Below are 15,409 nucleotides of genomic sequence, written 5' to 3'. Positions count from 1 at the left end.
AAACAGGACTTTCTGATCCCGCTTCAGGCAGCTGGCGCGTTGGAGATTGCACTTCCAGCTCCGTCACCAAAGTGACACCCTGCCCTTCTTCTGGATGTTTTTAATTTTGGTTTATTGTTTTCGTAGCCTGCTCCGGGTAGAGAGCAGCACCCTTCGGGCTGGCGCTGCCCCTTGCCTGGGGGTCTGACGTGCTCAGGGTTTTCCCAGCTCTGTCATAGCACTGCCCTCGGCCCTGACCGCAGCTTGGGGTGCAGGTCTGCAATGCGGGGCTGTGCCGGGGGGCGAGGGAGCCTGACACGGGGCATGAGCTGCCCTCATCTCCGGCGGTCCTGAATCTGTCCCTGCTGGTGCCCCGTGGGCAGGAGATGGGAGCTCACACCCCTCACACCCTGCTCACCCCAGCTACAGCAGGATGAGCCTGACGGGAGAGGAATCCAGCAGAGGATTCCCCCTGCCCACAGCTCATCGATGGGTCTGTGCTGCCGCTGCAGACCTACGCTGGAAACTGCTTTGTCAGGGAATGAGGTGGAACGCGTGGGGTTCACATTACGGAAGGCTTGCTTTAACATGGGAAGTTAAGCAAAGGTTGGGAAATTGGATGTAGTTTTGGGTAACGCTAATTTTAAGCCTTGTTGAACCAAGCCCGGCAGCCACGAGGAGCAGCAGTCAATGAGAGCAGGCGACTGCAATGCAGTGAGTGGTTCACGGGCAGTGGAAGGTGTGTGAGGGATCACTGGTAGATTAAAGATGCCTTGTGCTCCATCACACTCCCAGAGCGACAGGGTGTCCTATGGATGTGCCATGTTCTGGTCCGTACTGCACAGCATCACATCCCACAGTGACTCGGGGTCATGAGTGCTTGGGAGGCAGTACATCTTTTTGAAGTGCTCCATGGGATTTCTCCATTTGCTCTTACATTTCCTTCTTCTGGAGTCAGAAGTGCTTGGCCTTGTGCTTCTTGAATGCTGTTTGCAATTCAGCGAGTGAGTCTGGCTCTCCTGAAGGGAGGGTGAGGGATGACAGATTGGAAAAAGCCTGTCCCTGAATCTCTTTGCAACCTGATGTTCATGCAGATTTATATTTGGGCAGGCTCAGGTGCTGCCTGAGTAGGTCATTGCCAGTCTGTGTTAGTGAGATCTGAGCTGGAGAGCCACCGGAGCTGCACACCCAGCTGGTCTCCAAGTGCTTGTGGATACCCAGAGATCTCATGGGCTGTGATGAGAACCAACAAAACCCACAAGAGCACCTGGTCATGGTCATGGTGTGTTGGAACACACCCTCATTATTATGGTGCTGATAATTTTGCATTTTTGACCATTTTAATTAGGCTGGATCTTGCCAGTATCGTGGCAAATTCAAGGCTTCATATAATGCTTTCATCAACACAAAACCGTTCAGTCTGTGGCAGTTTTAGATCATTTTGGGAAATGATCTAAGTATGGAGAAATACGTAGGATAGGCAGAGGCAAATTCCCGAGAAGGAGTGTTCAGCCAGGGCCAGTCTGAGGGTACCACTGGCTTGAGGAAGAAAACCAGAACTTGCCATTTCTGAGGCAGTCATGAGGAGTAAATCAGGCAGTAAAATGTAAGTGTTCCTTGACAGGAAATTTCACTGCAGCAAATTATCTAGGAGCACTTCAGGAGTGAGTGCATAGGAGAAGAGATCTCAGCATGACCTGGATAAAGAGCAAAGCTGGTATTGAAAACTCTGGCAGTAAGAGAAATTCCAGGCAATGGACCAGTTTGAGCATAGCTAAAAGGTTACTATCTTTAAAGAGCAGAAGTGATTGGTTCTTACTCTCTTCCACAGAAGAGGAACTGTCACAATGAATGACTACCATTGGCATCCATGCATGGAAGGAGGTGTGTGATCACAGTAAGGAGTTTTGGGGCACAGCCCATTGAAACCTTGCTGCTTGGGGCTACGAAAGGTTGATAAAGCATTATACAAAGCCCTGTGTGAGTGCCCATGTCTCATGTCTAACCAAAGGCCTAGAGAAGATTTGTCCCTTTGGAAGGTTTATGCCAGGGAATGAACTACACAACCTGCCATGGTAGGGTAGCAAGGGAGCTGTTATTACAAGCATCAAAGAGGTGGGACGATGTTTTGGAAACCTGACCTGAAGAACAGGTTAAGCAAATGAGATCTCACCCCCAGTGAGGAGCTGACTGGCACACCAGTGCCACAGGGTGTGGAGGGTCAGGAACACCACATACCTCTCAGTGTGGCAACCCCAGCAGATACCTGTTGTCAGAGAAACGCATCCAAGCACCACCTCTGCCTTGTTCTGAGTCGGATGTTGGCATCTGTGCTGATAAAGATATTGCTAATGTGACAGAGAAGTCCTTTTCATTTGCTTCACTGCATTCAGTTTTAGTCCTGGCTCTCAGGAACCATGGTATGTGTGACCTGCACATGTGAAGCATCATCTCTTTTTCTTATCTACTAAATTTGTAGTCTTTGGTTCATATTAAAGCAACTTTAAAAAGGTTTAAAAATAATGAAATAGGCTCGTTGGTGTGAGGATTACTTGTCAGTTCAAAAAATGTGTTTTTAAATTAAAACCAAGGATGTGTTTCCTTGGCTTTGTGTGGATTTTACCCTGCCAGGCAGGTGGGCATCCACAGTCAGTTAGAAATCAGATTGGAAGTTTCAGTGCACAAAGACTGATTCACAATTTGTGTGCCCTTATAATTTCATCAAATTGAGATGATGTCTGGGGATAAGCACTGGTTGCAGTATTGGGGGCAGATGATGAAAAGAGCTCATTGGTGAGCGAGTTAACACAACATTAACAAAGGAATTGGTGTCAGACTTCACTGGTTTTTATGTTCATTCAGTTTATTTGGCTGTTGTCTGTTTGTATCCTTGGAGCTTTTTCAGTTCCTTGTGGAAAAGAGCAAAATATGCAATCATAATTTAGTTTATTTCTTCAGAAGTGTCCACATTAAACTGTGAGTTAATTCAGTAGAGGTGCATGACATATAGTTTTATATAAATGTATAAGCACCAACACAGAATACAGACTATATACCACATATAAGCAACATACACAGTGCAAAAAATTGTCTTCCATCAATACTCTGATAATCTGTGTCTTCTGGATACACCAGTTTTATTCAGGAACGTGCTTTAGGGGCATAGGAAAAAAATTAATGCAAAAGAAATAGAGACACAAAGATACCCCAAAATCTTCCTGGTGATGCCTACACTGATTTTTTTTAGGGTGCCACCTCCTCACTGCTGTGCCATGAAGCACAAGAGCATCAATGAAAGTTGTACGGGCTCTGTGTCTGAGCCCAGCCAGGGGTTATCAGTTCAGAGGGGTGAGAAGAGCTGTGCTGGAAAATGCTGTGATGTTTAAGCCAATACTTCAACAATAGAAGGATCATTTCCCATGTACCATCTCCGAGGGGTGGAGCCTGGAGCTCTGGTCAGGGTTGAAGCTCTGTGTGCCCTGCTGTGTGCCCCAGGATGCTGCCTGCGCTGGCTGCCCCTGCTGGCGGGTCCCAGCTCACAGCCCGTGGGGCTGGGTCGGGGTCGGCAGCTGGGTCGGGGCTTTCTGCTGTCTCTCCACTGCTGGAAGGATTTGCTGTCACTCTACTAGCCCCGACTGAATTAGGACAGCGTGACCTGGCCCTCCCTTGCCCTTCGGGACACCTGCTGGAAATGACCCAGACACCCCTTAGCCACAATGGACCGTGTTGGGTGCAGCCCCTCTCTTTGCTTCGTGGACACTGCATCAAAGGGAGACACCTTGATTTATTTTTGCCCTCCAGGTAATATTTGAATACTTCGGAAGAGCAGCAAAATCCTTTCTGCCTCTTCATTGCTGACCTTACTGGATGGCTTCCACCCAAGGACTTGCATAAATGCCCCTGTCCCAGCCTGGGTGAGCTGATAACACTGATTTCATTGGTGCATATGGAGCGACAGATTGCCTCTCCTGGAGTGCATTTCCATCTGTGGCAAAATTACAAATTAATTTGCTGGATTTTTTTGAGCTCTTTGATCAAGGTTACTTAATCTGTGCTATAACTCCTCACAAAACCTCAGCACAGTAATTCTGGCTTGTTACTTACACTGATGTTATCTATGGAGTATCATGCAGGATTCGTTACAGCTATATACAAGCACCCTTAGCAACACCTTTTTATCCTTGGAGAAATTTGGCTTTCTTTTCCCCGTGAAAAAATACTGGATGCTGCTTCTTCCTTATGGTTTTAATCATAACCTGTGTAAAAAGCTTCACAGTTGTAAATAACATAATAGATCCTTTCAAATCTTGTTTGACCCATAGTGACAATATGCACTGGATTTCTGAAATAAAATCATGTTTAGAATAAGCATATGAGCAAAGGCCTTAAAAACTACAGCAAAGGCAGTGCCATGAGATGGGGTGCTCAAGGACTGAAGCTGAGTTAAGGGCCTTTATAGTCCAGTCTGTCACAGGAGCTCTATACCTGTATCACTGCTCTTGACCTGTGATGTGGCTCAGATATTTTACTCAAGCTGCCAGGTCAAGCAACAGCCCTCTGAAATGAAACATCCCACTGGACCAGACTAGAGAATGGATTAGTAACTTTTTAATAAATATGTATAAATGCCCAGTTTCCCTTAAGTTACATATAGATCCACTGAAGATGTGAATAGTAAATGTTGATTAACCAGGTATTACCTGCCCAGCTGAGGAGGTCCACTGAGGCCGTTCAAGAGCCAGTGTCCAAAGGCAGTTGGTGAGTTATGCTGTTCAGGCTTTTTATCAGGGTTGATGTGAGAAGCAAGAAGCTGAGATATTCCTGAAAACACACTTCTAGTTCTGGATGTGGATATCCCAGGGCATGGGTGCCCCCTGAATGTGACAGGCTCTGTCCATATACATGGTGCAAATGCACCATCCACCTCAGCTTGGCTATACCAGCAGCAAGAAGAATTTTAGCTTTGCAATGTGGCAACTGCAATGAGGCAGATCTGACCTCTGGAAAAGGGGATGAGAAGCAGTGACAAGTAGTTTTGCATTAGGACCTACATGCCCTGTAACCCCTGGTGCCTACAGGCACCAGCTGCGTGCAGGGTGGTTAACAGGACAGCCTGGCAGTGGTGGGACATGACCACATCACCCCCTCTCCATCACAGGACATTTCTTGTGGGTCCCTATGATAGGACATGTCCAGCTCCTGGGCGAGGGGATGAAGCTTAGTAGTGCAGGGCCAAGAAGCAGTTTGTCTGTCTGCTGCATCCACAGGGATCTGCTGCCTGGTCACTGCATGCTTCCATGGACACCCATGCTGGGAACACGCAGCCTTTGCTTTCTGCACAGAGCATTTGCCTTCCACTTGGGGTATTGATTGAACAGCCCAATGTATTTTCTGCCTGAGCACAGAACTGCCTAAAAAGCCACTTTCAAACGTTGAAAGATGTTGAAAGATGAAAGATAAGTTTAAAGATGCTTATGAAGTATAGCTACACCTGCCTGTGCTGTACTGGTAAGGGCACACAGAGGTTAGTTTTTCTGATAGTACAGGTGTGCTGCCAAGACACACAGCCTCAGCCAGGCTTGACTGGCACACTGGTGCAAAGCCAGTGACCCTTGGGAAAGCCATTAGGGTCACCTGGGCTGTTCTCAGTAATACACAGGTTGTCCCTTTTTGTTACCAGGTTTCTAGGAGGCTCTCCAGAGCTGCAGCTGCCCTCTTGTCCCCTTGTGCCTGGCAAACCTGCCTCCAGGAAGAAGCAGGAGTCCTCCAAACTGTTCCTACACAGACTTCCCTGTCTTAAATATTTTTTGTGTCTCTAGAGTTAACCAAGAGTTAGCTGGTGATTAGTGTGCACCCACAATCTGGGGGGAAAATTACACCATTCTCTCTGCATCCACTTGTGTGAGTACTTTGGTGAATACTGCACTTTTTCCACAGTGATTCCCTCCTGGTCTGGGAAAACCTTTTCTGTGCCTTCTACTGGAGCAAGTGTTAATAACCGCAAGTAGCCCCGGTGGCATGGCTGGGAATGTCCACCATGTACAGAGATTTCAGTGAGGGTGGTGGCGCTGGCCTTGGTAGGATCCTGATGGGTTTTGGCAGAAGCTATGCTGCTTTCTCGTCTCCTGTCACGGTTGATGTTCTTCTCAGGTTTTCCTTGACTTTAATGAATTCTGGTGCATGGTCTTCCTGCTTCTCCTGCTCTTTCTCCAGCTGTAAGAAAGATTTCATTGTGCACATGAAAGGACAAAAGGGCATCAGCTATGTTAAAACAGGAGGCTTCATTATTGCTGGGTCCAGTTATTATTGAAAGCTGAATGAGTGTGTAGTGCACATGTGGTGGCTCTCTTTTGACAAGCCATCACATCAGACCTATGTTCACCCTTAGTCTCTCCTTCTGTCCTGTTCAAACATTAATTTTTTCTTTCCTCCAGGGAGGAACATGTCCATCAAAAAAGCGGGGTAGGGCTTCACTTCAGACCTGGTATGGGAGAGGGAGGAAAAGGTTTGAATCCTTCCCAGCAAAGGAGGCCTGTGAGCCTGGGAAAGCTCTCACCATTAGGTATTGTCTAAAGTGAGGAATGTAACTGTACTGCCTTACTTCTATATGTGAAGTCTTTATGGATCTTCCATAAACCACCTTGTTTTATATTCCTTGTTCTCTGAGAGTTTCAGGCTTTGAATTTCAAGTGATCTCAGCTTGATGGACATTGTTGTTGTGTTGTTAATTAAAAAAACTGGTTTCATCCATTTGCAGTGCAAATACGGGCAAGTAGGAGAGGCAATGACTTTATTCTCAGTGGTAATTAGCCTGCTCACTGCTTGCACTGGTTTGGGTAAGAGGGCAGGCACAGACCACCTAGGGCATGGCTGTGCTGTTGTCAAGTGCACAGTGAATATCGCTTTCTCCAGGCAGAATTTTGGCCAGGGTACAGGAAATGTTCCCCAAAGCAGTTTGGGTGAGATTGCAGCAATGTTTCTTCCAGCACTTCTGCAGCCTCTCACCCCACACTGCAGGATCCTGAGCCCTCCTGTGGTGGGTGCTGCAACAGCCCCCATGCAGTTTAGGGTTCTTTGAACTGGGAAAAAAATGCCCCACAGACACTGTGTGGGACTCAGAGGAGACCCAGGGCAGTGGTGTGTAGTGGGAGTCCTGGGCGAAGTGGTACAAACATGGTGGATCCCACTGTGAGGATGAGAGTGCTGCAGCTGTGTGGGGCAGCAGGGGAGGATGTATTTTGGCTCCTGTTTTATGGAGGGGTAGCAGTGCTATACCTTGGGTTGAGCCTCAGCCTGCCCATCTCCCCTCTGCCATATGTCGGGGTGGTTAGGATAACCCAAGGGTGGCTGAAAGCTCAGTTCTACCTGATCCAGCCTCTGGTGCCTCTTTAATAGCTCTTTTTCAAAAGGAGACTGCAATTTCTTTGCCTCTTCCTCTTCCTTCTTCTGTTTGATGAGCAGGTCTCGCCGTCGGTGCTCAAGCACTCGCTGCAGCTCTGGCTTGCTCTCCACGCCCAAACCTCTGTGGATAAAAAGCAGATAAATGAGGGCCAGAGCATCTATACCTGAGGTATAACCACTGCCAGCCTGGCAACCCCAAAAATTGTCTTGGTCCTAAATGAAAACACGGGAGAGCTGATCCACGAACCAGCCCTGACCCACAAATCCATCCACAAGGTTTGAGGGTATTTGATGGTGCCTCGGGCTGCCTGCTAGGGGTGGCCTGCTGTTCGTGTATGGCACGTGTGGTGCTGGAAGTTCTGCTGATCCCATTGCACTGGGGTACCACAGCTTTCTGTGTCGGCTGTGAAAACGAGACCTTCCGTAGGCTCCTGCTGTTACTGGTTTTAACGGTGTCAGGTGTAGATTCAGCGGCGTCGATAACATGTGCAATAATGACGATTTTTTTCCCACCAGCAGGGGTAGTCATTGGGCTGCAGTAATTGTCCTGGCAGCTCCTTCCCTCCCCGTGCATCCCATCTGAAGCTTTGAAGCTTTGCTTCATCTGAAGCTTTGCTTCGGAGCTGAGGGCAGACGACGCCCCTGCTGATATGGATAGTTTGGATCAAGAGGCTGAAATGAACTGTCCTTTTCTCTTGGAAGCTGGAGGGCTTGCTGATGGCACAGGTGCCTGACTCCCCTTTGGCCACCTGATGCATCTCAACCCCTGTTCTGGGAGGGGTGGGATCACAGGAAAGGAGACACAGCAGGGCCATGAAGGCAAGGCATAAATGTGTGGTAAAAAGGTGGAAGGCATTCCCTGAACAAATTTCAGAAACTTCACACTGTGGATATTGCCATACCTGAAACAGTTATGAGAGTAGTTTTGGGTGGTGTTTGGTGTTCCTGTGGGCACAGGTCTGTGTTGAGAGAGGAGGGGACCTCCCCATGCCTGTGCTAAGGGCTTGCCCAGGGTGCAGGGGGTTGCGGAGTGCTGTTAATGTAAAGCTCCTCCTCAGCACCAGGAAGTATCTGTTGACCAAAGGCTGGTTGGTTTTGGCCAAGGTTATTTGAAAGTAGAGGTATCAAACCCTATGGGCTATGGATTTCTTGGCAGGGTGGCAGGTGCTGATGTGGTAACTCACATCACGAGAAGCTGAACTGGCAGGGAGGAGAGAGGAACCATCCTCTCCAGATACAACAAACCTCTGCACTGTCACAGCTTGCCTGGGGCCCAGTGCTTGCACCCTTCCAGTACCACTTTTAATGATAATTCCCATTGTAATTTCTTTTTTTATGACAGGACAAAGTTCACAGCAACATTAGTGAAGGCAGCCATAGCCTTGGCCCCAGAGCTTTCATGGTGGTTTTTGAAGGCAGGAATAACTTGGATGCTGCAAAATTACTTTTCCCAAGGCTTGAGAGAAGGAAAACCTGCCTTGGCTTCCTGGAGACACAACTTGCAATGTTGCCTGCAGATTTGTTGCTATTCTTTGATTTAATCAGCCTGTGTTGTTAGTGCCCAGAGGTGTTGACTAAGATAAGGATTTTGTTACACGAGCTGCTGATTTGAGTTACTTCTCCCTGCTGCTTGAGGGGGAAAAACCAACCAAAGCAGAAACAGGAACAAGTCATAATTCCTTCTCTCTCCCCTTCTCCCGTCTCTCCCTCTATGGTAACATTTAGCAGGAAGCAAAACTGGTGGATTTGAGAGTGATGAGAAACCAGCAACAATGGATTACTTTTTGCAGTAGGGTTTGTTTCACATATTTGCTGAAAAATACTTGGGAGGTCAGAGCCAGAGCAGGGAGAAACTGATGCTTGAGAGGGGCCACATGGTAGGTGGTGCAGGATGGCTGTGGTGGAGCTGCTTCCTGCCAGTACCTGGTGGCACACGTGGATGGGACACGGGGGCAGGCCCTGAACTGGAACACAAAGAGATGATGTGCTTTGTGTTTGCCAGTATGAAGTGCATCTCTGATGCCACAGGGTCTGCACCTCCTTCACTGCCACTCTTCTCTGCTGCTTCCATTACAGGGATTTCTTGTTCCTTTGTTTCATCATGGTTAGACCGGAATAATGTTCTGCGAGATCAAAGCCAGTGCTGGTGGGTGACCCTTTAAACTGAGCAGTATCACTAGGGAGGAGATGGTCACTCTCAAGCCAGGGACTTTTAAAAATATCTGGCTGGTATAGTGACATCTGCCTTGATGCCAAAGAAAGGTCCCTGTAATTCTTCTGATTCTGGGAAAATCGAATCAAACCCAAGCCCAGCCAGTGCCAGTATTGATTAATGCACCCTGCTGGCAGGCTTGATTGTTCACTGAATTAATATACGTGTCTGGTTCTTGTGATGACTGCAGTCCTTTAGAACAGAGGCTGTGCTCCTTTTAATTAGGCAGCCAAAGAGCTATTGTGTCAGGGTATTTCAGGGTGTTCAGAAAATGTCAATATAAAGCCAGCAGATTTCTTGCTGTGAATAAAAGCCTCTGAGCAGAATATGATTTTATTGCACTGATGTTCAGACAGCTGCCGCAAAAGAATTATACAGTTGTAGTTTCTTGATCATTGGAATGATTTTCCTGATGTTGTTAAAAAAAGAGTTAAATTGGGGTGATAGGGTAGGAAGTCAGGAATATGAATTCTAGCCTGTCTTTACCCATTTGATATTTAGGGAGTTGGTGAGTGGCCTTCTTGTACAGATGATCTCACCCCAGTGCTACCTCAGCTTTCAATGGCTGCATCCAGCCTGCACCTCTTCTTGCCTCTGGGTTGACCTCCAAGTGCCCAGGAATGCTGTACATTGCTGGGGACTTGGCACATCAGTGATGGAGATAAAAAAACCAGAAAACCTCCAAGGGACACCAAAAAGGGGCTGTGGGGATGCCTTGCATCTCCCAGTACTTGTGACTCTAAAAAGTGCCAGCCAATGCTTCAGGATGGCAGAGCAGGGGCTTTTTGTTCTGCTTTTCTTTTAAAAGAAATGGTCACATCAGAGAAAAGAGGAAAGGATACAGCAAAAGAGGACAGGATACTGTGTTTGTTTGCAAGTGAGGGGATTTATCGTGCCCTTCCAGCTTGCAGTCTGTCACTGGCACCTGTGCCTCAGCTCCTGAGCTCTGACAGCTCAGCACCTCTTGGACTGCTCCAGTGGCAGACTGTGACTTCCTCTTACCTTTTGTGGTTCATCAGCAGCTCCCTATGCAGCTCTTGATGGCTCTTCGAGGCTTTTACAGGATTTAGGAGCTTTTTAGGTTTGATGAGGTCTGGGTTTCCATCTATGTAGTCTGGGTGAGTCAGGATATTCCCACCATCTGGTTGCTCCCGCTGTATTTCCGTGTACATCGATGCTGGAAGAAAAAATGAGGTGTTTGCATGAGAAGTCTCACTCTGCTTGGTGTGAGAACCCTGGGCAAGACAGAGGAGAAGATCTGGTGCTTTTCCTGGCTGCTCGACACCCATGTCAGTGTCTGAGTGCACATGCCTTCAAGTGCTGCTGTGGGTTTCTTAGAGGTTTTTAAAAATACTCCCTTTGCGTTGATGAGACACATATTAATTAGATCACTTAAATTACTTGCCAGCCACTTGCTTCAGTGGCTGCAGAATTTAGTGCCAAGGATTAATTAATGTAAGACAGGTCTAACTAAAACTGGAAGCAGCCATGGATGGGGACTGTGTTGAGCTGCTGCTTTGGGCATTCTGGATGAGGCTGTTGGTCACATAACACAAGAAGATGCTGTGGGATTTAAGGGGCTTCTGAAACACTAGCCTGAGGAAGTCCTGCTGTATCTGAAACCTCTTGTCAAGGAAAGATTTTGCTGATATCCTGCTGACCTATTCATCAGGATTGAGTCCAGTGCCAAGAAAAGCATCTTTCGCCCATGCAGTCTGTGATCATGCTGCAATAATTTGTATGTTCTGGATGTAAGAAAAAGACCCCACTGTTTTGGAAGGGATGGCAGCTTGGATTTCAGGCAAACCACAGGGCATGTTCACTGTTGATGTTTTCCAAGTCCTTTACATTTTCTCTTTACAAAAAACTCCTGTACAAAGTGAGTGCAAAGCACAAGGTGTAAGACAAACTACATGTGGTGGGCTACATCTTTAAATGAGGAGCACAGTAGGTCTACCTCCAATTATTCACTGTATGGTCGAATCAGGGGCTCAGAAAGAGCAATTTATTCCTGACTATTCACTTGAACAATTTGGAAGTTTACCAGTAAGAACAAAAAAAATCCCAGGAAAAGGGTGTAGGCAGCTTCACGTCTTTAAATGTCTCATTATTACAGTATTTTTTGAGGCCTAGTGTGAAGTTATATGGGTTGATGGAGCTGGAAGAAAAACAGTTGTTCAGTAATGTTGCCTCTTTCTCTTATTTCAATCTCATGTATAAAAGGAGTAAAACCTTTTAAAAAGAGAAATCAACAAAAAAGCCAAGAGAAAGCAGGCTAGGTCATTCTTTCATAGTCAGTAAGCACTTAAAAATGTGAAGTGGATTGCAATCAAACAGAATTGTGTAAGGAATAATACTGCTGAAGAAAAGATTCAATATCAAACAACTTCTCATTGAATGTTAATGTGGCCAGTGCCCTACTGGTTTGGGAACAAAGGAAAACAAATCAGAGCCCATTACAGGAGTGTAATTGGGGTGAATAGTTCGGTACATATTTAAAGGGCACTTGGAAGTTGGAACCAGTTATGTTTTGTATCACATTATTTTCCTCTAGGATCACACATCACTGCTGGCAGAAGGGAAGGTGGTGTGGCTTGATGTTTCGTGTCAAGTGCCAGGCTGACTCAAACCCTTGTGGGGCTGGACTCCCCAGGCTGAAAACTGGGAGCTCAGCCTTGCCTTCCAGAGAGATGCAGGGACTGAAGAACAGCCAAAGGTTAAGGCAGTGCAATTTCATGGCTAATTTTTGTTAGATGAAAGCCAGGTTTTGAACAATGAAAAAACATATCAGATTTTCACTGGGGTAAAATTGCTTCTTTTTTTTCTTGTACTTTTTTTTTTTTCACAGAAGAGGCAGAGAAAAGACAAGGAAGGAAGGAAGGAAGGTACAAAGGCAAAGGTTTGTTATGGCATGAATGAAATGGTTGAACTTCTATTTCAAATGGCAAAGCTATACCTTCATTTTTCAAACAAAAAAGGTTCTCCATGGAGTAACTTCAATAAAATGCCAGGTTATTTTAATGGAAACACTGTTTTTGGAAGCTGTGTTAATAGACTAGACTCAGTGTCACCGTGTCATCCCACTGCCCTTTCCTGCTGTTCCTGTTTAGTCCAGAGCTGCCTTCAGTGACACAGATGCCCACACTTGGTTATGTGTTGGTACCAAATCCTAATGCATGTCAGGAGAAGGGCTGGGATATGTCCATCTTGGATTTGTCTATCTTAAATCCACCTGATGTGCTCTGCTGGGGGATAATGCAGTGAGTAGCAAGTGTGGAAGGATTATGCAGCCAACCAAGCCTGAAGGACCAACCTGAGTGTGTAAATGGCTGAAACTCAAGTGACTTTGGTATTTTTCTCTGGACCAATTAGCTCTTAGGTCCTGCTGCTAAGCTGTGCTGGCTTTTGGGGCACTGGTGCAGCACTGTTATTTATTAAATACTGTTCTCCCCTGCCTCCACGATGTATGGTTTTTCCTTTTGCAACTCGGGAGTGGGAGTCCCTTCTTCCCTACTCCAAGACCCAGATCCTTGGAGATTTGCTTGGGCAGGCTTTCCCCACATCCACATAGGTTTAACACCCAGCAATGTACACCCCATGGAGTGGTGTCATCCAGGCCGTCAGTCGGGGCTTGTGGTGTTTCCCCAGACACCCAGGATGATCAGGGAAGGGCCCCCCTTCTCTCTTATGTGCCATGTTGAGGGAGCACTGTGGTGAGCCTGGAGGTTTTGGATGGGCTAATGTGGCTATTTCCAGACTGCAGCAATTTAACTTTGCATGACCGAGGCTTGCAAAGAAGCAGCAATTTATCAACCTATTTACTGAAGGCAGATGGGGAACTTTTCCCTTAAACTAGTACAAATTAAGAAAAAAACTGAGAAGGAAGGAGTGGGAGGAACTGAAATGGACGGGAAGCTTTTCTGGCCCAGTTCTGTTAAACCAGCATTTGAAAGTCCTCATGAGGAGTGCAATTTGCCTCAGTAAACTGCAGGTACCTCTGTGCTTGGTTTTCATTGCACTAGGTGTGCCTAGGGGTGTGCAGACACCCACCTCGAGGCTTCCCCGGGTGTCTGTACTGCTGGCCCGGGGACAAAGTCAAAGCCCGGACTGGGACTGGAAGGAGTCTTGAACCTCTCTACAAGAAAAGCACTTTAAACCTTCAGAAGCCCTCAGCCTGGAACAGTTCAAGGAATGTCTTCATTTGCACTGAACAGAAAAAGAAAAATGAGAGTATAAAAATACCGGTGTGTCTGGAACACAGCTTGGGGTTATGCTGGGGATAAGGACGGGGCATCCTTTCTCCGGCAGGTTGGCAAATAGGACCTGGTGCAAAATGTTTGTCAGGGATTAGATCTATCATCTCTGATGTAATGCATGTCTGTGTAAGGGAGACACTGTGCTATCACGCTGCTTTTTGTCATTATTTATGGTGCTGGAGGTGTATATCAAGCCAGGTCTCTGCAGTGGATTTACAGCAGGATGTCTGTTTTTGCATTATTCAGCCATAGATCAATGAACAAGGCTCTGCTCTGGCACCTCCCTGGCCACCATCATAAATCAGCAAAAGGTGTTGGACATTTTTATTTTGTTCTTGGCAAGACATAAACAAAAAAATACATGTGGATGTTAATACCCTCTGCTGTATTGAGGAAGACAGTGTGACCTTTTAAATAGGTCTGCTCTGGAGTGTTGCTTATAAAAAGTAACTCTGCTTCAACACACTCAGGCTTTTGCTTGCTTCTAGGTATTTTCCCTTTCCTCATTTCTAGAAGCTTGAGGCTTTCTAGAGAAGGTATGTTTCCAGCTGCTTTTCTGTTAGTAAAAAGCAAGACTGCCAGGATGAGGATGCCAGGGACACGGCAGGTATTTGGATGTCACACATGGATTTATCTCCTCTCTCAACTGTACTGTGAAATGAGCCTCCAGTCTCTACTAGTTTTCTAGGAGACCACACAGGGAATTTTCAGCATCTTTGAGGTGGCCCAGAGACCAGCCACCCTCCTGCCCCAGGGTGTGGGACTGACTGGAGGACAAAAAAGACATTTTAATATCTTGGCCTACAGCAAAGCCTGAATTCCTGCTCAGACCACCTGGAAATACTTATAAATCCTCCAGTTCCTGGGAGCATTGCAATAAAATTATCACTCTGCTATCCTGGGACAAATTGTTTCCACTTCTGATTATGCTCAGCTGCAATATTTTTGGGAAACAGGATATCAGGCAGCTTTGGTGCAGCACTAAATGTTTTTGAAAGCATGAATGCTGCAAATATATATTAAATATGCTCTACTAGGAGTGTAAAACAGGCTGTGCTGCTTGGGGTGCCGAGTGGCTTTTGTGCAGTCCCCCAGAAGAAGGAGGAACCTTTTAGCCTGCTCCTGGAGAGGAGGAGGAAGAGGAGGAGGGAGAGGAGGTGAAGGACTGGCTCATGCCCAAGGACATGAGGGTTTGGGCACGGCTGGAGCTGGGCTATGCTTCCTTTGGCTGCTGGTGCTTTTTGGTTTTCCCTCACAAGGAGGAGATGCCCTTTACATAGTATTTATTTAGGATTAACTTGTCTCCTGGTGGTAGATTGCCCTGTGAGCCCCTCTGTGTCAGGACTGTGCACTGCTGCAGGCAGCCTGTGCTACCGTCCTGTCGGGATGGAAATAATCCCCAGGAATGTTAAAGGGATTAACAGTCCTGGAAAGGGCATGTAACCTGAGGGATGCAGCTCTGCTTACTGCTGCCTACATGGCTACAGCTGTTCTTTACAAGGGGAAAAACTAAACAGGTGGGAAATGAAGTTAATCCATAGCTGTTGGGTTTAAAAAGCTG

The 15,409-nt window shown here is 46.7% G+C and overlaps 1 protein-coding gene across 2 annotated transcripts in view; it reads right to left on the bottom strand.

Annotated features, from left to right (window-relative positions):
* Positions 1-2,821: 2,821 nt before the first annotated feature.
* Positions 2,822-15,409, bottom strand: part of FAM107A (family with sequence similarity 107 member A) — a 29,013-nt gene continuing 16,425 nt past the window's right edge. For both annotated transcript variants that reach the window (XM_042015405.1, XM_042015415.1), the window contains 3 exons: positions 10,595-10,769; positions 7,345-7,501; positions 2,822-6,192 (listed from right to left, as the gene is read on the bottom strand). In XM_042015405.1, the coding sequence (XP_041871339.1) occupies positions 6,085-6,192; positions 7,345-7,501; positions 10,595-10,769 (440 nt within the window). In that variant the 3' untranslated portion in view covers positions 2,822-6,084. The remainder of the gene's footprint in view (positions 6,193-7,344; positions 7,502-10,594; positions 10,770-15,409) is intronic.

This window comes from Corvus kubaryi, unplaced genomic scaffold (genome assembly GCF_017639235.1).
Source record: "Corvus kubaryi isolate FWS band 111438036 unplaced genomic scaffold, C.kubaryi_AGA036_p1.0 136, whole genome shotgun sequence".
NCBI lineage: Eukaryota > Metazoa > Chordata > Aves > Passeriformes > Corvidae > Corvus > Corvus kubaryi.
The sequence above is the reverse complement of the archived record's forward strand: the minus strand, read 5'-3'. Positions and strand labels throughout refer to the sequence as shown.